Source organism: Hibiscus syriacus, unplaced genomic scaffold, assembly GCF_006381635.1.
Source record: "Hibiscus syriacus cultivar Baekdansim isolate YM2019G1 unplaced genomic scaffold, ASM638163v2 tig00110279_pilon, whole genome shotgun sequence".
NCBI classification, from domain to species: domain Eukaryota; kingdom Viridiplantae; phylum Streptophyta; class Magnoliopsida; order Malvales; family Malvaceae; genus Hibiscus; species Hibiscus syriacus.
The window spans coordinates 979,335-1,002,569 of NW_024062659.1; the positions used below are offsets into that span (position 1 = coordinate 979,335).

The window sequence follows — 23,235 nt, forward strand, 5'->3', positions numbered from 1 at the left end:
GTCGTGGTCGTGGTAATACGTGTCTTTGACACGTCCGCACGGATACTATCTTTTTAGAGAAAATTCTTAAGAAACAAAATCTTCTTTTTTAACTATCACAAACGAATTTTCGCAACGAATTTGGAAAATCGCAACGACAACTGTAGACTATCGCAACACGATTTTCAACTATCGCAACGCGAACTGGAAAATCGCAACGCGAAATGGAAAATCGCAACGCGATTTTCGCAACGAATTTGGAAAATCGCAACGACAACTATAGACTATCGCAACGAATTTGGAAAATTGCAACGACAACTGTAGACTATCGCAACGCGAACTGGAAAATCGCAACGCGAAATGGAAAATCGTAACGTGATTTTCAACTATCGCAACGCGAACTAAAAAATCGCAACGCGAAATGGAAAATCGCAACACGATTTTCAATTATCGCAACGCGAAATGCAACGCGAATTTGCGATAGTGGAGATCGCAATGCGAATTAGAGATCGCATTGCGATTTTGTTGGTCATTTTCGCAAATCCAAAAAAAGTTGATCAAAATCGTATATTATCTGGGATTTTTGGTCACTGAGGTTATTTTCTCTTAAGAATAAATTTGTAATTTAACATTCGTAGAATTTTTATTATTTAATTACAGAAGAATGATATTTTTGAGAGAGAAAATTAAGGGCATTTTGTCCAAAACGTCAGTAATCCAACAATACCTATGGAAAGGGAAGTAATGACATTCCCTGTAATATACCCAAAAAAATCTACTATTGGTAATAAAACATTATCGGGAATGAGATTCCCGGCCAACCAAACATGGGAATGTGGATTCCATTCTCTTGATAATCTCACATCCCTTGATCCAAATAGCCCCTAAAAGTAAAAGAGATGGAAACAATTTCGAAAAGAAACAAAATAGTTAGGAGCAATTTGGAAAAGGAAACAAATGAAAGGTTGTTAGACTAAGCTTTAGGATCATTCATTAGTTGAAAAAGACTTGCAGAAACATTTTATACCAACTCTCCTAGGTTGTTTAGATTCAAATCTCAAAATTAATATTATTTTTTTATGGTTTTTACTTGGATTTTTCTTCCAATTAATCACATGTAAATAACGGGGTCTAAACTAATATTCATCACAATATTACTAAATATTTAATCGATTAATTTAATTTATTGATGATTTACTTTAATTATATAAATTAAAATATGAAGATCGAGTACTAACATGTTTAATTAAAAAAATTTCGTTCACAACTATTAATTTAAATATGACTCACAAATAATTAATTTTTATTATAATTTTGAATTTCATTTCCGCTAATAAAAAAACAATGTCTTTTTTAGAAGTTATCGACTCTCTGATATTCAAAATCTCTTGATAACCCCTAGATCCGGCCTATGCGTTTCGACTAAGTCTAGTGGATCACATTCATGATTCTTAAAGATATTTTTCCAAAACCATTATTCAATCAAGGTAAAATCACATTATAAATGACGTTTATGAAATTATAATAATTTATACTATAAAAACACAACTTATAAATATAATAAAAAAATAAAAAAAATTAATTTAAACATGTCTTAAAAATCTAGATTTACGATAAACTAAATATAAATAGCAAAGGAGTAATCATTATAAAATCCAATACTTTAAAATAAGGTTCATGTTACCAAAATAGAGTCAACTTAAAAGATAAAACATTATAATACGATATACTTCAAGAGATATGTTGATCCTCCAAGTGCTCGATCAGGTGTATCTAACTAATAGTATCTGAAAGGGGAAAACATTTTCGAAAAGTGAGCTAGGCTCAGTGTGTCCCAACATTACTATAAAATCATGATAGATACACTAAACAAATCATAGTCCAGTAAATCTCATAAAATTATACTGCAATAAATCTCATAAAAGAATTACCCTAAGGGAACATCTTAGGGCCTGAGAGCCTACTTAAGATAGATTTCGGGGCCGTGGGGCCTACCTAAGAACACATCTTAGGGCTGCAGGGCCTACACGAGAATGATCTCAGGGCCGCAGAGCCTACCTAAGAGTCACATTAGGTCCGTAAAATTTTTCAGCTTGATCAGAGCTGTACTTTATAAATTCGTATTCCAAAAATTCAATTGCACCGTGACATAAATTCCATAAATCCATAAACATGGTAATCATATACCATTTCAAAACAAAAATCAGATAGCAGTCATAATCCATAAACCATCACATTAAATCGGTGCATCAATAAAACAATAACAAAAGAATTCAGTGTACCACATATTAAAACAAATAAAACAGATCAGTAATAAATAGGGAACACACCTCGATAATAGGTTCAAATAGTAGATTTAGCGATTACTGGCCTCGCCACGCTCTGCTACAGTTTTCGAACCTAATTCATAATAACACTATATTACTAATGAGTAACATAATTAATTCCTGAAATCATAAAATTTACAGGTCTTATGGGTGAATACTGGAACACGTGGTTTAACTGATCTAGAGGAACTGATTCGAGCTGTCGAACGATCATGAGAGTCTCTTGTACCTTCAAACAATAATAATTTATCATTCCAAAGTCTTACTTAATTTCTCAAAGCTAAAATTCTTAAGTATATAAGCATTTTCCGAGTTTGACTATCAATTTGGAGGATTTTGAGTCTGAATTTGACCAAACGGATTGCGGAATCGGAATCAGGACGTTGAAAAACATAAAATATGACTTTTCAAAAATTCAAATTCTTGGTCAAAATCAAAGTCAATGGGTTTGACTGATGATTTGGAGGCCTTAGGGTTCGAATTTGACGAAACGGACTTCGGAAACGGATTCGGAACGTAAGAAAATGTCAGAATAGGTATACTTGAACAAACTAAGGTCGTTTAATGGCCGGTCAAAACCGGTCAAAGTTTGGTCAAAGGTGCTCAAAAGTCCACAGTTAACTATTACGAAAATAGCACCTTTTTCAAAATATTTACTAAAATATCATCGGGTCGGGTCAACCCGGTTCGGACCGATCAGACCGGTCAAACAACATCACCCATCAGTTCGTAACTCCCCCACGTGCAGGGGCGACGCGTGGGGGCGCGTGAAGGCTCCTCCGGACTCCAAAAATTCCTGAAAAAAATTCTAAATTTTTTTAAGAGATTTTGAGTCACTTACCAACCTCGGTTCAAATTTTTGAACAGTGTATAGCTCGATTTCAACTCGGCCGAATCTTTGATCGCTTCATCTCCCACACGCGTCGCCGCCTACAGAGACAAGGAGGACACCGTCGGACTCGGAACGACACAAGGAACACGATGGTGCAGGAGGTGTCGAAAACCGACCAACAATCGGAGATGAATTTAAGGTTTTCTCGACGGTGGTGCTAAAAAAACGTCGAGCCTTTGACTCAAAATTCACGTCGTTTGGCAGCGTTTCGCTGTAATTGGTTTATTGGGTTTTGTTCATGGGTCGAAAATGAACACGACAGTGGTTTTAATTTTACGATTGGAGCTCGGACGGCGTCGGAATTAAACTTGAAAGTAGAGGTACAGGAGAAAGAAAGTTTAAGCAAATTAAGCATTATAATACAAGTCTGTCGACAATCCTCGGAAGAATTCAGGGCTTGGTCCTTGAATTTCCTTCAACTTCTAAAATGACCTATGTGTATTGAAAACTTTTAATTTAGTCACCAAATTTCATCAATATAAATATATTTTTTCTCGTATTTCCCGGTTGTTAACAAGGAATCCATATCCGTAAAAATATCAAACCTCTGAACAAGTTATAGTGCACAAATAAAACCTTTGACAAGTCCATATGATCTCTTAGAGCGAGATCCAAGATCTGAAAATCATATCTATTTAATCTATTAAATTACGAATAGTCACTGTTACACTATGTATAACACCATCAGTTAAAATCACTAAAAACACTTCTCAGTCACGACTCTGTGTCTCCCCTTTTCAACTCTTTCACCCACATTTCTCATCTTCCTCTGCTTTTAACTTCTCTCCTCATATATATCAACATCGACTCACAATTGAATATTTATCCATTACGACTCTTTGTTCAAATTTAAAAAAATTATTGATTCATAGAAATGTTACTTTATTGAATCTCTCGACTATTAAATGTTATAAAATGGTCACCCGATTATTTATATGTTTTTCAACTTGTCATTTTTTGTTAAAAGATTGATAACATTCTGACCTGGATGTCAACTTGTTGACTAAGATATGATAGTCGTTTGAGATTGTGAGATAATATTTTATCATATCACAGTCAGCATGTTAACGTCCAACTCAGTCTACCATCAATTTTTTAACAGAAAATGACGAGTTTAGAACATTTGAAGAGTCGAATGATCATTTTGTAACTTTAAATAGTCAGGGACTCAACAAAGCAATGTCTTATAGTCAATGAATAGTTTTATAATTTTTAATCGTCGAAGGACTCAATAAAACAATGTTCTATAGTTGGAGACCCATTTATTTACTTTACCCTTAAAATAATTATATATTTTGATCATATTAGTAAGATAATTTCATTATTTCATATACCAGACTTTTTGGAATTTTGACTTAATAAATTACTTTTCTTTAAATATTAATTTTGGAAATGAAAGTACCAAGTGGGTACTTTAATGTGTAAAATATAACTCCTCCGGAAATTTTAGGAAATAAACACCATTTTATTTAGGGTAAATTATATATTCGGTATCTAAATTATTAATTTTGGAACATTTTAATATCTAAACTTTTATTTTTTAAATCATACATAACATTTAATTTTCATTTCATTTTAATACCATGCCATTAAAAATTTAACGTGTTTAATACCTAAACTATCAATTTTGGTCCTTCTTAGTATCTAAACTTTTAATTTTTTCAAAACTTAAAGTTAAATTTTGAACCGGTATACTAAAATGAAGCAAAAATTAAAAATTTTAAAGGCGAGTACTAAAATGAAACAAAAACTAAATTTTAACAAAAACATATCAAAACTAATAGTTTATATACTAAACGTGTAATTTATCCTTTTATCTAAGATGGGATGCAATTAAATCTCTGTCCCCCCCCCCCTCCCCGCCCCCTTCATTTTCCCCTGGTTTCCTTCCTCCTTTGATTTAGAGAGAAACCCAATCTCTATGTGTGTGTGTGTGAATCGTCATGATTTTCGACACCAGGTCAAAGCAATCAAACCTCGATTGTTTCCTCCAATGCACAACGCCCGCCGTCAACTCCCAGTTCCTCCCCAAGGTTTCACCCAACTCATCTCAGTTTTGAATCTTCTTTCTTACTTTCCAGATTCCAAGATTCAAGCGCTTTGCATAGCGAGATTAGGAATCTCAATCGGTTATGGCACCCTTGGAGTGTAAACCATTAGGCGTTCCCATCGCGTTGAACAACGTCGAGTATTTCACATTGGGCGATCTCTGGAACTGTTACGACGAATGGAGTGCGTACGGTGCCGGCGTTCCCATCGCGTTGAACAACGACGAGAGCTTGGTTCAGTACTACGTTCCTTATCTCTCCGCCATTCAAATCTTCACCAGCAATTCTTTGAGGTTGTTGAAGATCGGAACTGTTTGTGGTTTACGTGATCGAAGATATGATATGAGCAGAATTTGACGAGGTTTTTTGGTGTTGAGAACTTTACAGGGAAGAGACTGAGCGGGTGATGTCGAGAGGGATTCGTTTAATGATTGGTACAGCGATGAAAGCGAGATATGGAGATGGGACGGTTGTTGCTCGTCGGAGGGCGGTGGCTCTGATCAAGACAGCCTTTGGCAATAGATTGGGTTATCTTTATTTCCAGTATTTCGAGAGAACTACACCTTATGGAAGAGTTCCACTCATGGATAAGGTCACCTTCTCTCCATTTTCTCGTGGGTAAACTACGCATTTAATTAATAAATTATCGGTTTTATTACTTAATTTTTTAAATATTTTTAAAACAATAATGTAATATTTAATTTTTATTTCATTTTAATACTTATCGTTGAAAACTTAACACGATTAGTACTTAAACTATCAGTTTTGATCTATTTTAATATATAAACTTTTGAAAAAAATTCAAAATTTAACGTTAGATTTTGAACAGAATACTAAAATGAAATAAAAATTAAACTTTATATATGATTTTGAAGTAATTGAAAGTTTAGGTACTAAAATAGATTAAAATTAATAATTTAAATATTAAACTTGCAATTTAAGGAAACATGCATGACATAATTTGAATTAGAAGAAAAACAAATTAATTAGTAAAATAATTTCGATTTATTTCAAGTTTCCATTTCGTTCGAATGTCGTATCAGATCGCACTACTTCGACCAATCAATGTTTTCCACACCCATTCTACAAATAAGTGTTCTTGAAGATATTATATTAAAAAAAGCATTAAAAATGAATGAAACAAACGTTTTGTATAATCATTCGAAATCAATTCCCAAGAACAAAGAATATATACATACATAAATAATACATGGTAAAATGTAAGGAAACAAAAGGTAACTATGCAAAAATTAAATTATATAAGTAAAATAATCAGATAATAAAACACAATAATTAAACAAATAAAATTAAAATACAAAAAAATAAAGAGACAGAAATAAACTATTAGAATATTAAAGCAAATAAAATGTAAGTACTGAAATTAAATAAATAAAAATAAAATGCATAAATTTAAAAGTGCATAAAGTTAAATAAAATACAATAAAAATAAAATGTTAATAGTTAGTAATATTGGTTAGAAAGGTGAGTAGTTAAAAAAGTTAGCGGTTAAAAGAGTCTGAACCATAATAATGTGAATCATACATCGGATCTGGTCACCACAAGGTCGAATCGAATAATTCAAACAAATATATATAAATAAAATAAAATAAAATAAAATAAATAAAATAAAAAAGTTAGTGGTTAGCAGAGTCCGAACTATAATAACGTGGATCATATCTCGAATCGGGTCACTACAAGGTCGAATCAAATATTAGAAACAAGAAATAGATAAATAGATAAACAATGGTTACAGTGCAATAAAATAAAAGTCAATAGTTAACAGATTCCGAACCATAATAATGCAGATCATATTCTGGATCGGATCACCACAAGGTCGAATCGAATATTAGAAACAATGAATAAATAAATAACAGTGCAATAAAATAAAAGTTAGTTGTTAATATGTAATAGACTAAAGATTAGTAATTAATTAAAAATATAAAAAGCATGAACCAGTGACCAAATTAAAAGTTAGTAAAATTAGCATGCATATTCGAAATAAATAAGACATAAGTGACCAGAATGAAAAAATCTAAAATATGGGGGACTTAAAGGTAATTTACCCTGATAGTGAAGAAAGCATGAAACTGGGAGGGCCTGTGGGTGATTTACCCACGAAATATGTGACTAAAGGTAAGAACAAACTAAAGGTCTAGGGACCTTCACATAATTTACCCAAAAACAAGATGAAGGCCTTTTTCATCTATAATGCCTCACGAACAGATTTCCTCCCAGGCCAAGCTAGGTCCGGCCACCGCCCAATGGTGGCGTTTCTCACGCCGGTCATTGGGATCACACTCCGCAGCCACCGGACAACAATCGTTCCATAGCCACCGACCACCGTTCGACAAGCCCAAGGCTCCGGTTTTCTTCACAACCCAAAAAAAAATGACGTACAATAACGACCAAAAGACACTTGGCTTAATTATTAAGAGTCACATGATTCATCAATTCGATTAATTTAATTTTTAATTCAATTCGATTTGATCGAATATCTATATCTATCGTTAGATTTTCTAAAATATAAAACGATTTTTTATTATATTTTTCTTCGCGTCTTTTATTTTTTTTTCATGTAATTGATTACATAAAATTATTAGTTTATGTTTATTTATATAATCAAATCTTCACATCATTAAATATAATATCTAAAATAAATATTTTATATCTTAAAAACAAAATCTCATTTAAATACGGTGTTATCACTGTTCTAACTGAGTTAATTCAATTTATAAATTATTTATAATTTAAATACTTATTTAAACTCATTATTAATTCAATTAATCTAATTCATTTAGCTCAGATTACATAATCTCATATAGAATTATGGGTAAATTACGTTTTTAGCATCTAATATATCAGTTTTGATCTGTTTTAGTACCTAAACTTTCAATTTTTTCAAAAGCAAGCCTAATGTTTAGTTCTCATTTCATTTTAGTACCTGCCGTTAAAAGCTTAACGCGTTTAATATCTAAACTATCGGTTTTGATTTGTTTTAATACTCAAACTTTTAATTTTTCAAAACTTAACTTTAGGTATGATTTTGATTTTTTTTTTGAAAATTTAGAAATTAAAATAGATCAAAATTGATAATTTAAATACTAAACTCATAATTTACCCAAAAATTATTTACAAATTAACTAATCATGAGAGTTGAAGTAAGCTTTACTTATTTCACAAAATATTCCTTCGGCATTCAACAAACTGCCAGCTGTCTTTTCTATTTAAAAAAATAAAAAAATAATTTATATATAAACCAAATTTAAAATTAAAACAAATTAGTTGTCGTAATCTTTTCGGCTTCCTCGGTATCTAATGATCTGGAAATTCGCATCTAAGATCTTATCCCTTTAATTTCAATCTGACCGTTCATCTCATTCATCAACAACAAGCACAGAATTCATCCGACAGTCAATAAGGAGCCGCAGCATTTTACACTTTTCTTCCTGTGCGTATACTATGATTATGATTTTTTTGTCGATTTATTTCACGAAAACTCGAATCTCGCTGTTCGGAAATCGAAACCCTCAGTAATCGAATCGGGAAATATATCGCCTGAAATTTCCGTTAAGAATTTTTAATTTTAATTCCTTTTCAAATTTCAATTTTCCCTGACATATTCTCTTGTTTTCTTTTGTAATCTCTTTTCAAGCTTTTTTTTTTAATTAAATTTTCTCGTTATCCAAACAGTCCCATATCTATTGTTATTCGTTCTCTTCGCCGCTCTGAGTTCAAATGGAGATGGCTATGGAGGATTCGCGTTCCAGTACCTTGCTTTCTATTCGCTCCATGGCCTTCGAGGCTTTCTCTGCCGCTGTTAGAACGCGACGGTTTGCTAAGAATCCGATACCTAATTCCCCGCGAATATCTATAGTTGTAGTTTGTTAAAGTGTTTTTCTGTTGTTAGTGTTCTTAAAGGAAATTTGTTGGCTTAATATTTCTTTGCTTGAAACCTGGAAATTCGAATTATCGAAGTAGAAGTATCTTGTTTTTATGAAGTTCTGCGAGAATTTTAGAAGTTCGTTTGTGAATTTGAAGTTTTAGAGCTTTGTGGAATTATCGATACTTGGTTAGGGTTTCATGTGGAAGAAGTTGAAGGAACTTAGAAATTTGAAGTTGATTGCTTTGAATTTTGTTTAACCTTCAAATGAAGTTATGAAAATTGATTCTTAGGACTTGTACGCGCGTGTAAAAAGTTGAAACGAACAAAGAAATACTAAATTTGGATTTAATTTGTGGAATTGTGGATTAAGTTCAGTTAGGGTTTTAACCATATTGTTTAGTTAGAAATTTGAATGGAGGAGAGGAGGGAGTTAGGATTCCAAAGGAAAGGTGCTTGTAGCTTGAAGGAACAATTAGCAAAAACAACTCTGAACAATGTAAGATCGCAAGGGCATACTTATGTAGAGCTTCGCGAGGATGGGAAGCGGTTCATATTCTTCTGCACTTTGTGTCTTGCACCATGTTATAGTGATTCAGTGTTACTTGATCATTTGAAAGGGAGCCTTCACAAAGAGAGGTTAGCTGCTGCTAAGATTACGTTGTTAGGAACTAATCCATGGCCGTTCAATGATGGTGTCTTGTTCTTTGGTGCATCCAATGAAAAGGAGAAACAATCTGCAGTTGTAAATGATAACCAGAATAGGTTGTTGGAGTTTCAAAACAATGATATCCTTGCTGTTGTGAAATATGTTGGCAATCAAGTTAGTTCCAATAACAAGCAAGTGAATGGTAAAGCTGGGGATTCTGATCTGGTGATTCCAGGGGTGCTAATGAAGGATGAAATTTCTGACTTGAAATTGAATTTTATTGGTTTTGGGGAAATTGCTGCTAGGTTCTCCGAGAATGGAGTTTCAAATAGTATCAGCAGAATATGGTGTGAGTGGCTAGGGAAAGAGGCTCCCAAAAATGATGATAAGTCGAAGGTCTCGAAGAATGAATTTGCTGTTGTAACTTTTGTTTATAATTGTGATCTAGGTAGAAGGGGATTGCTCGATGATGTCAAATTACTATTAACATCTAGTTCAACAGCAGATTTGGTTAATGGTGAAGCTGCTACTAAGAAAAGGAAGAAATCATTTTCTGACCCTGAGGATAGTGAATCTTTGAGAAATCAGTATGATTCATCTGGGGAAGACTCTTCAGCTTCAAATGGTGCTTCTTCAAGTCTGGCATTAGCTCGATACGATGATCAGCTTCTGCTCACAAGATTTATATCAAATAAGGCTATAAGGAGGGAGTTGAGGCGGCAACAGCGCGTAGCTGCTGAAAGAATGTGCGATATCTGTCGGCAAAAGATGCTTCCTGATAAAGATGTAGCGGCACTGATGAACTTGAATACTGGAAAACTTGTTTGCAGTAGTAGAAATGTTAATGGGGTATCATTCTGTACTCAACTTGGCTTTGGTTCTCCTTTAGTTATTGCAAATACCTTAAAGTTGCATCACATTGGTTAATACGGAATATGACCATTTTCTTTGTCTAAGCTGGAAGCATTTCTTTAATATGTAAGTTGCATGCACTGCCTAGTTCGAATCTTTTTTACATCTATCATTTTATTTTACATGTAGGCCTTCCATTTATTTCATACTTCATGCCTTATACATTGGATACTCCTATGTGAGGTTGAGAGGATCGAGAACCAGCCAGTTAATCCTAAAGTAGTAAGACGAAGATCTAGGAGAAAAAGTCGAACCAAATCCACTAAAACGGGGAAGAATGGAGAGGCTAAACCCGCAGGAACCCTGATTACTTCTGTACTCTGCCCAGAGTGCCAAGGAACTGGTATTGAGATTGAAGGAGATGAGCTGGAGAAGCCTGAGATATCTCTTTCTCAGGTATGGATTATGTGATTGTAATACATTGAGAAACTGTTCATCGAATTATGCGGCATATATATATATATATTTATTTATTTAACACGGTTTTAATTATAATTTCAGATGTTTAGATATAAGATTAAAGTAAGTGATGGTCGTAGAGAATGGATGAAAAACCCTGAAATTCTGGAGAATTGCTCTACCGGCTTTCATTTTCCTTCTCAGTCTACAGAGATAATTCAGGTTTTCGGGCATCGGCTCACCATTCACTTTCTTACGTGTTTCTTTGATACGAAAAGTAAACTTGGGAGACCATATATGTATATTGAACTTCGCCATTTCTTGGTCGCAGGAGAAAGTAATGCCATTAAAATTGCTGCATTTCTACAGCGCCGACATGTCTGAATGAAGCAGGAGCTTCGTTGGGTGAGTTCTGCAATTCATGTTATGTTTAATGTGCAAATGTGTTTAAACCTGTGGTGAAGTAGGATGATTTGTAAGTATCTTCTGTACATTGCTGACACCTGTCTGCCTTGTAACGACTCAATGCTGTATTGACTTTTTATATGAAGCATATTTCTAATTCTTAATTCATCTTGACTGTACATTTCACTTAAATGAAATGAAATTTTTAGTTGCTGGTTATGCATATATACATGCATGTACCTTTTTTCAGTCCTACATGTTGCCAAAATGAATAATACCGGTACACATCATTGGAGGCATAAGATCATGAAAATTTCATATAAAACAAACTTAAACAGCTGGACAATTGGGGATGTCTACGGAAAGACAGTCTAATATAAAGTTATGGAAATGTAGCCTATTATAAGGTTAAAAAAAGATGTTATTGAAAATGTTAATATTTTTTTAACATTTCTGGTAGAGTGTTATATAAAATGTTATTTTTTTCTACTGAAAATATTAATATCAGATATTACTTAAAATGTTATTTTTTCTATCGAAAATGTTAATATCGGAAATATTCATTTTAGGTAGCGTTCTACCAAAAATGTTAAAAATATATTAACATTTTCGGTAGCGTTTTTTCTTAGCCTTATATTAGATTGTCGTATAACAGAATTATTGATAGGGAAGCGGTGGCGAATTAATGAACGTTGTTCTTGTTGAAGAATCAAACCTAGACAACTCAAGACTCGATGAAGAATAAAGGGGGATGAATAGTAGAAGGTGGTTCCCTTATGAAGGTAAATAGTAAAGATGATGATGATGGTAATGATGGATTTGTAGAAAATAGATAGATAAGTGTCATATCGAACCTTCTTAATCGCAATGAAAAGAAAAACTCGATAATATGACTCTAAGTGTCCTACCTATCCCTTATTTCATTAAAATTTGAATTAGGACATGCTTTCCTTCTTTGTTGGTGCCAGTCGACCTAACTAGATGGGAGCTTGAGTGCTAAGCCAATTAACTAAATAGGCAGATAAGGATGCATTAATAATAATAATTTGTGATAGAAAAAGGAGAAGAATTATTGGTGTTTAAAACTTCCAACTAGGGATGGTTATGTGATTCGAACTCGAATTAAAAAAAAATCAGGTTTAGGTCGGATCATATTCGGGTTTAGGGTAAAAAAGACTCGATCCGGAAAAAATAATTTTATCTTGTATATTTAGGAATAATCACAATAATATCTCTCTATATATTATTTTTTTAAGTTAAATCACTATTTTTATTAAATAAAAATAATATTTTTATTATTTCAGGTAGGATATATATTTTTCAGGCCGAGTAAGGTCGGTTGAAGGATATAAAATTTTTGAGTCAGGTCGGATTGGCCGAAATCCGACCCATGCCCATCCTACTCCCAACTGTACAAGAAAGGACAGATATGAAGTGTGAGGTAAAACAACATGGGGAATATCTTCAATACCATCCATGTGCAAATCGAAGAGGGTTGTTAGCTTCTCCACTAATTTTAAAGACATGGGTTCATAATGAATATATCTTTATACGTTGAATCTCATGAGTTTTGTACCTTTGAAAGAATAACGATCTTTTAACATAATTCCTAATAGGTTCATGAGATCTGTAATTAGAAATCTATTATCGATCGGTCTATCGAGTCTATCAATCTACGAGAAACAATAATAACCATACACTTAACATTATAAAATAATTCAACCAATATTAAGAGAGATCTAAAAATTTCAACCATACACTTAATAATAATAACCATACACTTAACACGGGTGTATAGGCCTTATTTTCAGCTACTCAATGAGTACATGTTTAAAAGATTGTATTTTAACATTAAAAAATATTCATATAAAAAAAATGGTTAAATATGTTGATTTTGAGCTATTTGAGACATGTCCTTAACTTGATTTTAGAAGGCTATGCGTCGCTACTGTCATCTGGTTCGATTCGTGCTCGTACAAATACACGTCTTTGACCCGTATCGTTCGTGTTTATTCTTTTTCGATAAAATTTGCATAATTTTTTGAACTTATTGACATTTAGTGACCACAAATATATAAGATAATATTGTTCTTCGTAAAGGTCCCTAGTTTGAGCGACTATATTTGTAGGTGTGATGTCAAATAGGTTAAGAAAAATTAGGGATTAAGGAAATTTGGGTCAACAATTTTTATTTTAATAATATGAAAGCTTGAATATCTAATAGGTGATGTGTTTTTTAGGTATAATAATAAAATTACTCCGAACATTTGCATAAATGGTCATTTTGTCATCTATCCTTTTTTTTGAGCATTTTAGTCCCTAATATATCATTTTAGAACAAAATGTCTCATGGTTGGATGAAAATTGATAGTTGACTAACTGCTAATGCTTCATACGGACGTGGCAAATCCATGTGCGATACCATTTCAACAAAAAATTATTTTTAGAGTAAACTATAATTATAATTAATTACATATACACTTATAAAAATATATTTAAAAATAGTTTAAATTTTTTCTGATGATGTGGCATCACATATGGACTTATCTCATCAATAGGAAGCGTTGACCGCTAGTCAACTAATGATTTTCATCTACCCAAGGAACATTTTGCTCCAAAATAAAATCTTAAGGACTAAAATACTCTAAAAAAGATAAAAGTAACCATTTATGCAATTATGCCTTTTTTACCTAGAAAGTACCGGCAAAGTGGATCATATTTCATTCCGTTGACTGGACCGTTTCTCCAAGTAAATTTCATATGGTTTAAATACCAATTGAATATTTAATAGGTGAAAATGTTGATTATCTCTACTTATATAGTAATTTTCTAAAAGAATATTAGGGAGATTTGACGATGTTTTTTTATTTTAAACTTAAATGGGTAAATTACGCATTTAATTCCTAAACTATTAGTTTTGGTCTTATTAGTACCTAAACTTTCAATTTTTCTAAAATAATACCTAACGTTTAGTTTTCATTTTATTTTAGCATCTTACCATTAAAAACTTAATGCGTTTTGGTCCCTTTTAATACCTAATTTTTTATTTTTTTTCAAAACTTAACGCTAAATTTTGAACGAGAATACTAAGGGTGTGTTTGTTTGACGTAAAACCAATTACGGAATTGGTTTTCCCCGAAATTTCGTGTTTGTTTCATGTAATTCGTTTTCGGAAAATGTTTTCCTGTGTTTGTTTCACGTATTTCGTTTTCCGGAATGTAATTCATTTTCCTAGTAATAGAATTTCCTTTGTGTTTTCTGTAAAATGACTTACGGATTCATTTTCCGTAAGTCATTTTCCGAATTTTTTACTTCAAAGCAAAAATACTCAAAATAATTTTATTTTATAAATTAGTATTAATAAAATATTTTAATATCATTTTCATCAAAATATAATTATTAAAATATTAAAATATATTTTAATATTTATAATAATATAATATTATTTTAATATTATAAAATCAATATATATAAATAAGATATTTATTTATTTAATAATATATAATAATTTTTTATATATTTAATAATGAATATATTATTTATATATTTTAAAATATTTTCGTAAAGATATTTAAAATATACTAATTAATTTTTAAAATAAATAACACTATTACTTTAATAATAATTTATAATATTAATATTTTATTCACTAAAATATACCAATATTAATATTTTTATTAATAAAATTATAAAAATAATATTTAATAATAAATAAATTATTTTAATATTTTAAAATAACAATATTAAGTTTTATGATAAATAACATTATTTATTATATTTAATATTTGTAATAAATAATTTTTAAAAAACTCTTCAACTAGTGGAAAAAATGTTTAAATAACATCTTTCAAATATCATAAAACGTTTTCCAGATGTTTTCCATAAATGTAATTCATTTTCCAGAAATATAATTCATTTTCCAGAATTCAAATTTCAGTAATTCATTTTCCAGTAATTCAAATTTCAGTAATTCAAATTCCAGTAATTCATTTTCCGGAAAACCAATTACAGCCAAACAAACAGACCCTAAAATGAAACATAAACTAAAATTTTTAAGGGCGATGTACTAAAATGAAATAAAAAATAAATTTTAAGTATGATTTTGATTTTTTTAAAGTTTAGATACTAAAACAGATCAAAACTGATAGTTTAAGTACTAAATGTGTAATTTATCCTAATTAAATTATGTTTGAATTGTAATTAAATAAATTGTCAACTTATTTTTATTATTATATTCAGATTTGTATTAATATTAATGATACTTAATTTTTCACATACGAAATCAATGTTTATTAATATATTTTATTTTTTCAGTTATTTGATTAAGTAATACATGTCCATGATTTGAGCATATGGGTGATATAATCGGGGATAATTGCTTGATTTTATGTTAGTGACGAATTTGAATTTATAAAATTTTATGGTGAACTTGAACTTATAAAATCTTAGGGGCTAAAATAGTTTTTTAAAAAAAAATACATCGAAAAATGTTTAAAATATATGATAATTTTAGATTTTTAAGGAGCCGACCGCCCTCACCCGCCCTTACCTAGGTTCATCCCTGGATGTAATTAATGTATAATTTGTACAAATCAAAATTAATCGATTTCAGTGATTAAAGTGATGATTGTTGTCTTTAAAAATTTTAAGTTTAAGTATCAACGATTGTACGGTATTTGAACGTTAATGGTTAAATGATCACGAGTCTTTAAAATATACAATACCATTTGTTATTACTCTATATTAATGAAAAAATATAACCTAAGGATAGACGTAGAATATTATATTATATATGAATATATAAAATTTAAAAATAATATATAAAATTTTATAGATAAAAATAGATTATTATTATTATAAAGTATAAAAATACTTAAATTTTACAAGAATTTAAAATTTTAAAAATAAAATAAACATATTATATTTTTAAATAAATAATTTAATTTAAAAATTTCATAATCGCTCGAATCAAACGATCTTGATGGTAAATTGAATTGTTATTATTTCTTGAGATTCTGGGTCCAAGTACCAATAATACCGGGAATATAAACGTTTAATATCAAATTATTGGAAATTATCTTTAGACATATCCTACCGTATATTTACCCTAAATTAATAAAAAATCATAAATTTATATTTTTGACATTCAGTTTTTATTTTATGTAAAACAGAAAAGCAATAACTTAAAAAACAAAAACAAACCTTTATGATTTATATTTTTGCTATATGTTCGAATTAATTAATATTAATATTAATTAATATTAATTAATATTATTCATATTAAAATTTTATATTATTAATATGTGTACCTATTTTAAAATTTTTCATTCAAATATCCTCCAAGATAGATAAAAGAAGGGTAAACTACATGCATAACCACTTAATTATGATCAAGTTTTAATTTGACCATTAATTTTTTAATTTCGCCAATCAGAGTATTTAATTATTTTAAAAAAATATCAATCAAGTCACCAACCATAAATATTTAATAGAGAATATGACGTGATAGTTGAAAATTTTAATATAATTACACATTTATTCTCTATTACTTATACATATATTATTAGTTCGATTCTAAATTTAATTCTCTAATTAAATTGTAACATGTGTTATTAGTGACATGCGTCAACTATTACGTTTGAAAATGTTTTACTTTTTTAATTATTTTTTATTTTTAATCAATTATAAGTACTAACCAATGAGTTTTACAGAGCACTGAGGATTGAAAATGTTATATTATCTTGTAATTTGTGTTACACTCAAATCATAAATTTGTTTTCTCATTTGCATGCTTCCTTTCATTGAATGCAACTTACAAAGAATTTGTGGCGTTTATTCTACATCTTCGAATTAGTTTGCTTGTTGGTGGTGATAACATGGAATTAGGGTTTTGAGGAGTTGATGATATGTCACTCCATACATTGGAATATGTGATATTCGATAAATTATTGAGGTATCGGGTTCGAGCAAAATGATTGTAAGATGTGTGAGTGTTTGATGTTAAAAGGTTGAACGTTACCTTTAAAAAGATAGTCTTATACCTACCCTAGATTAATTAAAAAAAATTCTTTATTCTAACGCAAAAAAATTAGTTGACCCTATTTCCATATGTAATGGGGTAAGAGGGAGGTAGGGTAGTAAGTTGCCCCCAAAGCTAGGTTGAGAGAAGCTTCCGTGGAAGACCTCCGGCAGTCAGAATTAGGAATTTCCCACCGTGGGATTAGATCCCTGACCACAAGGTTAAGAGCCTTGCACTCTACCAACTGAACTGGACGGACAATTCATAACAAGCTACTAAATCTCTTAAATAAGATCAACAGTTCAAATCCTAACAGTTATGAACAAATGATAATGTTGATATGTCATGATAAGATAGTTTTGTTTATTTTCTAACGACGGGTGGATAAAATGGAATGGAAACGAATGTTAGATATGATTTTGAAAATAAAAATAATTAGGTGATTAAAACGAAATCAATGTGATAATTCAGTGACTAAATACATAGTTTACCCACTCAGCAATTTTTTTTTCCTTTCTAGAATCCAAAATCTACTTTATTAACACGTTTATCCCTACGCGTTTATCAAAAATCATCAAAGTCCACCCACAAATTTTCCTTTGCCATTAATTAAACTCCCTCTTTGTTCCCAGATTTTCAGTTTCTTTCCCAAACATTTCTGGGTTTTTGGTTGTTTCTTTCCTCTGTTTTCGTTTTGCCCAGTATCGACGTGACTTGTACCCTACTCTAACTTAGAAAAGATGGGTCTTTTGGGATGACATGGAATTGTTCAAAAGGATTCAAAGATAAAGCTTTGATTGTTATAGACTCGTCTAGTCCAAATTCTTCAACTTTGGGGTATTTGGTGGATTGGATATTGAGAATTCTTCGAATTCTTTGATGGGGAAAATAAGAGTTACAAGGGTTTCTTTTTTTGTTCGTTTCAGTTAGTTTTTAGATGGTGAATTAAGGGTTGTTAAAGTAGGTTCTTTGTTGTTATATATCGTGGTTGTGTACATATATTAGAAACATTCTAACATGGGTTGCATGAATTCCAAGTCCGCGGCTGTCGAAGATAGCCGCGAGAGCCACCGAGAGAGGCTGAGGCCAAAAGGGTCATCGGAAAAGCTTGTTCCTCGAGCCAATTCGTCGAGAAGAGAGATCGTTGGATCCAAGGGTAAATACGAAGGCGGTGATGTGAAAGTGTTGTTGATTGATAAGAAAACCAGTGGTTCCAATCGTTATTGTTATAATGATCAGGCTGAGAAGGAGAGGATTATTGATAAATTTGAAGTGATCGACACAATTGATAAGGTCGAAAACTTCGATATCTCAACGATTTCTGCTCATCATCATCATCCTGGTTCAGGAAGGGTGTTGAATGGCATAAAAGCAGAGCAGGTTGCAGCCGGTTGGCCGTATTGGCTTGTTGCCGTGGCCAGTGAAGCTATCAAGGGATGGATTCCCAGAAGGGCCAACACCTTTGAGAAGTTGGATAAAGTAGGTTCTCTTACTTAGCTTGATCCTCTTTTACTTTTTACCGCTATACATAACGGCTACTATTCCGACAACGGATCGCTATTTAAATCCCTAATTTGATCCTTGATCAATGCTCACCATGTATCTTGTAATCTGTAGTAGCGTCCATGGTGATTTAGTTTGTCATAGAAGCTTATCTTGTTATTGTATCTGTAGGATTTGCATTTTCCATGTTGATGTTCTCATTTTACTTTGGTTTTTTGTATGATAGTATGTCATTCTTGCAGATTGGCCAAGGAACTTATAGTAGTGTGTACAAGGCACGCGACGTGATTCATAATAAATTCGTGGCGCTGAAAAAAGTGCGGTTTTATAATCACGACCCCGAGAGTGTGAAGTTTATGGCAAGGGAGATTAATCTTTTACGAAGACTCGATCATCCGAATGTTATTAAATTGGAAGGGTTGATCACATCCCCAATGTCATGCAGCTTATACCTTGTGTTCGAGTATATGGAACATGATCTTGTTGGACTTGCATCGCTTCCTGGAATCAAGTTTTCCGAGCCACAGGTAGTCTTAATTTTTTTTTAAAGTTATTTCATGCTGTTGTTCAACAGTGTCTCTTAATAGAGAAGTGGTCACATATCCTTTATTCTGCAATTCTTAAGGATGTCTCTTCATCGAAATTTCTTTAATTTTTAGTGTTTGTTCATAATATGTTTTTCCATTTTTGGTCAGATTAAATGCTATATGCAGCAACTTCTAATTGGACTTGACCATTGTCACAGCCATGGTGTCCTCCATCGTGACATTAAGGGTTCGAATCTTCTCATTGACAGCAGTGGGATCTTAAAGATTGCAGATTTCGGTTTAGCATGTCATTTTGATCATCGTGAAAGTGTTCCGATGACAAGCCGTGTAGTGACTCTTTGGTATCGACCGCCGGAACTTTTGTTAGGAGCTTCTTATTACGGGGTTGCAATAGATTTATGGAGTGCTGGTTGCATACTTGGAGAACTATATTCTGGCAAACCTATTTTGCCTGGGAAAACAGAGGTACCTGGTCCAGAGCCTAAATTTTTTAATATTTGCAACTTATACAATGATTGTTATTGTCGGAAATTTTAATAGGTATTGTTTTTAATAGATCTCTTTTAATATGTAGGTTGAGCAATTACACAAGATTTTTAAGCTATGTGGCTCACCATCTGAGGAATACTGGCGAAGAGCAAAATTACCTCATTCAACGGTGTTCAAGCCTCTCCATCCATATAGACGATGTGTTGCTGAGGCATTTAAAGACTTCCCGTCTCCTGCTGTAGGTCTCGTGGACACCTTGCTTTCGATCGATCCTGTTCATCGAAAAACTGCAGTGTTTGCTCTCGAGAGTGAGGTATGCAGAATCTGTCAATCATCATCATTCAATTTCTCATGATTAACTTATGTTAGTACCGTTCACCTCTAATTCGTAAATCTTATAACCTGTTATCGGTTTTCACCGATGTATTTCCCCTGGCCTTTTCTCAGTTCTTTACAACACAACCTTTTGCATGTGATCCTTCAAGCTTACCCAAATATCCTCCTAGCAAGGAGATTGATGCTAAGTTGCGGGACGAAGAAGCTAGAAGGTATATGTTAAAATTGATTATATCAAATTCGTCTTTCCTTTTCGGACTTGAAATGACGCCGTTTCTCATTTTCATAATTTTAAGAAGTAGTCTTCATAAGTTAACTGGTTCGTATATTTCCTTAGGCAAAGAGCAGTTGGGAGCAGGTCAAAGGTTGACATGGAACGGATGGGGCAGAAGGAACCGATTTCTACATCATCGTCCATTTCTAATGCCGAGCTTACTACGTCGTTGCAGGTTTTTTCTCTAAAGAAAATTTCATGGCTGTTCATTCAAATGCCGATCGCATGCAACTAGATGGCATTTTTCTTTCTTAATTTCCTTCAGCCCTTGCTTCTCTATTGCTAACTAGTTACAATTTCCCGAATTACAGAGAAGACAACCACATCCTAGTTTGAAGAGCAGGTGTCAGATGTCAAATTCTCGTAACTCTGATGGATTTTCTGGTTTCTTGATTGATCCCCCTAAGCAAACATCTGCTGCAAAAGAAAACGGTAGAGATTTCTCGGAGTATTATAGGAAGAAAGTTTCACATTCAGGTCCGTTGGTCTATGGTGCTGCATTTGGGATGTCTGGGAAGGAACCCGATGACTTTACTAGGCTGTCATCCAGAGCTAACTTATCGAAGTTATCGGATTTAGTAGCGACTAGAACATTGGCTCTCGAGGGTCACAGAGACAAATCCGGACCTTTGACTCTAGAAGCAGTGAACCAAGTAGGCAGGTCTCGCAGATCATTTAATGAATTAGAGCATGCAGGAAAACACGATATCAGACGCCATATACTGAAAACTGCAGAATCCCCACAGACAGGAGGTGGAAGACCCTGCATCAAGGAACCAACGGTTAGTTTCTCGACATTATTCTTTATTTTGTGTTTTGTAACATATCGTATTCTGAAATCTGCGTATTCTAATGAACGCTATTCTCCAGCACGGTCGTGTTCCAAGGGGACAGAAAATCTACGTCTCGGGTCCATTACTCGCTCCATCCGAGAATGTCGATCAGTTGCTTAAAGAGCATGACCGTAAGATCCAAGAATTTGCTCGAAGAGCAAGACTTGACAAGACAAAACCTGGGAAACTACAAGCTCAATGACAGAAAATTCATTGTTTGTCACTGCACGCAAAGCCGGATAGATGTTCTCTACTCTTTTCTTTTTCGATCTTAGTGACGAAGCTGATTAGAAGCTGGAAAATCAGGTAATCTAATACCAAGAAATAATTAGATTACAGGATTTACCATGGGGCTTTTAGTACTTGAAACAAAAGATGTAGTCAATCTCCTTTTGATCCGGTTAGCTAGAAATGTCTTTTGTAGGCGATTGCTACTGCTTTTATACATCAATAATAGGATGACTTAGAAGAATTACACTTTTGAAACTGTTTCTTGGTGTGCCATTGTTGCATCTTCATCGTGTGTTGGCTTGCACCCGTTCACTCGATTTGTTGTTGGGGCGTTTGACGTAAAATCGAACAGTTCGGACCGACTTTTATATCACTTATCATGGAGTCCGACTGCATATTCTTTGAAAAAATATGCACTAAATTTTCAACATAAGAAATACAAGTTATTCATTCAAGTCCAGAGAAGAAGGGAAGATTAAGAAAGGCACATTATTATTAAGAGAACCAGATGGACCTTATCTTGCCTGCTCATTCCCATTCAATTCTTCCATCTACGATTATTGTGGTGTTCCGTTTGTTTGGATAAATTACATGTTTAGTCATTGAACTTAAGCATATTTCTATTTTGGTCATCCAATTATAAATATTTTTAATTTGATCATTGTACTTTATAATTTTATCCGTTTAAGTCACTCAGATGTTAATTCTCTAATGCCATCATGTTGCAGCACAAAAGCCCTACGTTTTGAATCTTTTTATTTCTAAAATTGATCTAATATTCTAGTCTTTTGTTCCCTTCGAACAACACCCTTCTCCGCCGTCGTTCAAACATCGTCGACCGTTATTTGCAACGTAATTGATACTAACATCTTCTCTTTTCTCCTTCTCGACCCTTTTTACCGTTTGGATCTTGTCAATGAATCAAAGGGAGTACGAAAATATGGGTTCGAGATTGAGTGAGGAAAACTCTAGGGGTGGGGCTTACATAAATTTACCAAAATCTCTTTAGGGGTTTGGCATAATTTTAAAACAACATTAAAGAGTTAATGGTGGAATGACCTAAAGAACTAAATTCAAAACTTCAATGATCTGCAATAGACTTTCAACATTTTAATCAACTTGCATTCTGTTTGTGAGCAGTGGCTCCATTGATCTTTGTTAATATTCACTTATGGGAACCTGTGCATAATTTTACAACAGAAATGTCGAGAAAACATTTCATGATGAACAAACTGAAAAAAGCTTTGGGATAGTCGAAAACAACAAGCACCAGTGGTCTAATGGTAGAATAGTACCCCGCCACGGTACGAAATCAGGTTCCATTCCCAGCTGGTGCAAAAAAAAAATTCATATTTTTTGGGCCTGGGCACGACTGCGTCTAAATGGGCCTATTTACCTGTAAGGTTAGTGTATGATTCCATTTCTTGTAACTAATATAGATCGGGTACTGTAGAGGTGAGGGCGACCCTCCTAACCCATTTTGCTCCATTCGCAAACGTCAGGATTTGAAC

At 32.6% G+C, this 23,235-nt stretch overlaps 3 protein-coding genes across 3 annotated transcripts; all 3 read left to right on the plus strand.

Moving 5' to 3' along the window:
* The first annotated feature begins 1,222 nt into the window (after positions 1-1,222).
* Positions 1,223-22,099, plus strand: LOC120115919 (probable serine/threonine-protein kinase At1g54610). Its single transcript, XM_039136531.1, has 10 exons — positions 1,223-1,238; positions 9,291-9,296; positions 18,010-18,989; positions 19,256-19,540; positions 19,709-20,026; positions 20,136-20,363; positions 20,498-20,598; positions 20,724-20,835; positions 20,972-21,442; positions 21,531-22,099. The coding sequence occupies exons 3-10, from the start codon at positions 18,528-18,530 to the stop codon at positions 21,693-21,695; spliced, it is 2,142 nt and encodes a 713-aa protein (XP_038992462.1). The 5' UTR covers positions 1,223-1,238; positions 9,291-9,296; positions 18,010-18,527; the 3' UTR covers positions 21,696-22,099.
* Positions 5,069-5,868, plus strand: LOC120115989. Its single transcript, XM_039136579.1, has 3 exons — positions 5,069-5,231; positions 5,305-5,539; positions 5,634-5,868. Exons 2-3 carry the CDS (start codon positions 5,331-5,333, stop codon positions 5,866-5,868), a joined length of 444 nt encoding a protein of 147 aa, XP_038992510.1. The 5' UTR covers positions 5,069-5,231; positions 5,305-5,330.
* On the plus strand, positions 8,777-11,544 carry LOC120115920. Its single transcript, XM_039136533.1, has 4 exons — positions 8,777-10,624; positions 10,817-11,083; positions 11,189-11,308; positions 11,418-11,544. Exons 1-4 carry the CDS (start codon positions 9,542-9,544, stop codon positions 11,472-11,474), a joined length of 1,527 nt encoding a protein of 508 aa, XP_038992464.1. The 5' UTR covers positions 8,777-9,541; the 3' UTR covers positions 11,475-11,544.
* Positions 22,100-23,235: the final 1,136 nt, after the last annotated feature.

Bases quoted from the DNA above. Each gene is read 5' to 3' on its own strand.
- LOC120115919 (XM_039136531.1), top strand. From the start codon at position 18,528: ATGGGTTGCATGAATTCCAAGTCCGCGGCTGTCGAAGATAGCCGCGAG. The intron at 20,836-20,971 runs GTTTTTTCTCTA...CCCGAATTACAG, and splicing joins AGCTTACTACGTCGTTGCAG to AGAAGACAACCACATCCTAG. The intron at 21,443-21,530 runs GTTAGTTTCTCG...GCTATTCTCCAG, and splicing joins CCTGCATCAAGGAACCAACG to CACGGTCGTGTTCCAAGGGG.
- LOC120115920 (XM_039136533.1), top strand. From the start codon at position 9,542: ATGGAGGAGAGGAGGGAGTTAGGATTCCAAAGGAAAGGTGCTTGTAGC. The intron at 11,084-11,188 runs GTATGGATTATG...TTATAATTTCAG, and splicing joins CTGAGATATCTCTTTCTCAG to ATGTTTAGATATAAGATTAA. The intron at 11,309-11,417 runs GTTTTCGGGCAT...TCTTGGTCGCAG, and splicing joins AGTCTACAGAGATAATTCAG to GAGAAAGTAATGCCATTAAA.
- LOC120115989 (XM_039136579.1), top strand. From the start codon at position 5,331: ATGGCACCCTTGGAGTGTAAACCATTAGGCGTTCCCATCGCGTTGAAC. The intron at 5,540-5,633 runs GTTGTTGAAGAT...AGAACTTTACAG, and splicing joins TTCACCAGCAATTCTTTGAG to GGAAGAGACTGAGCGGGTGA.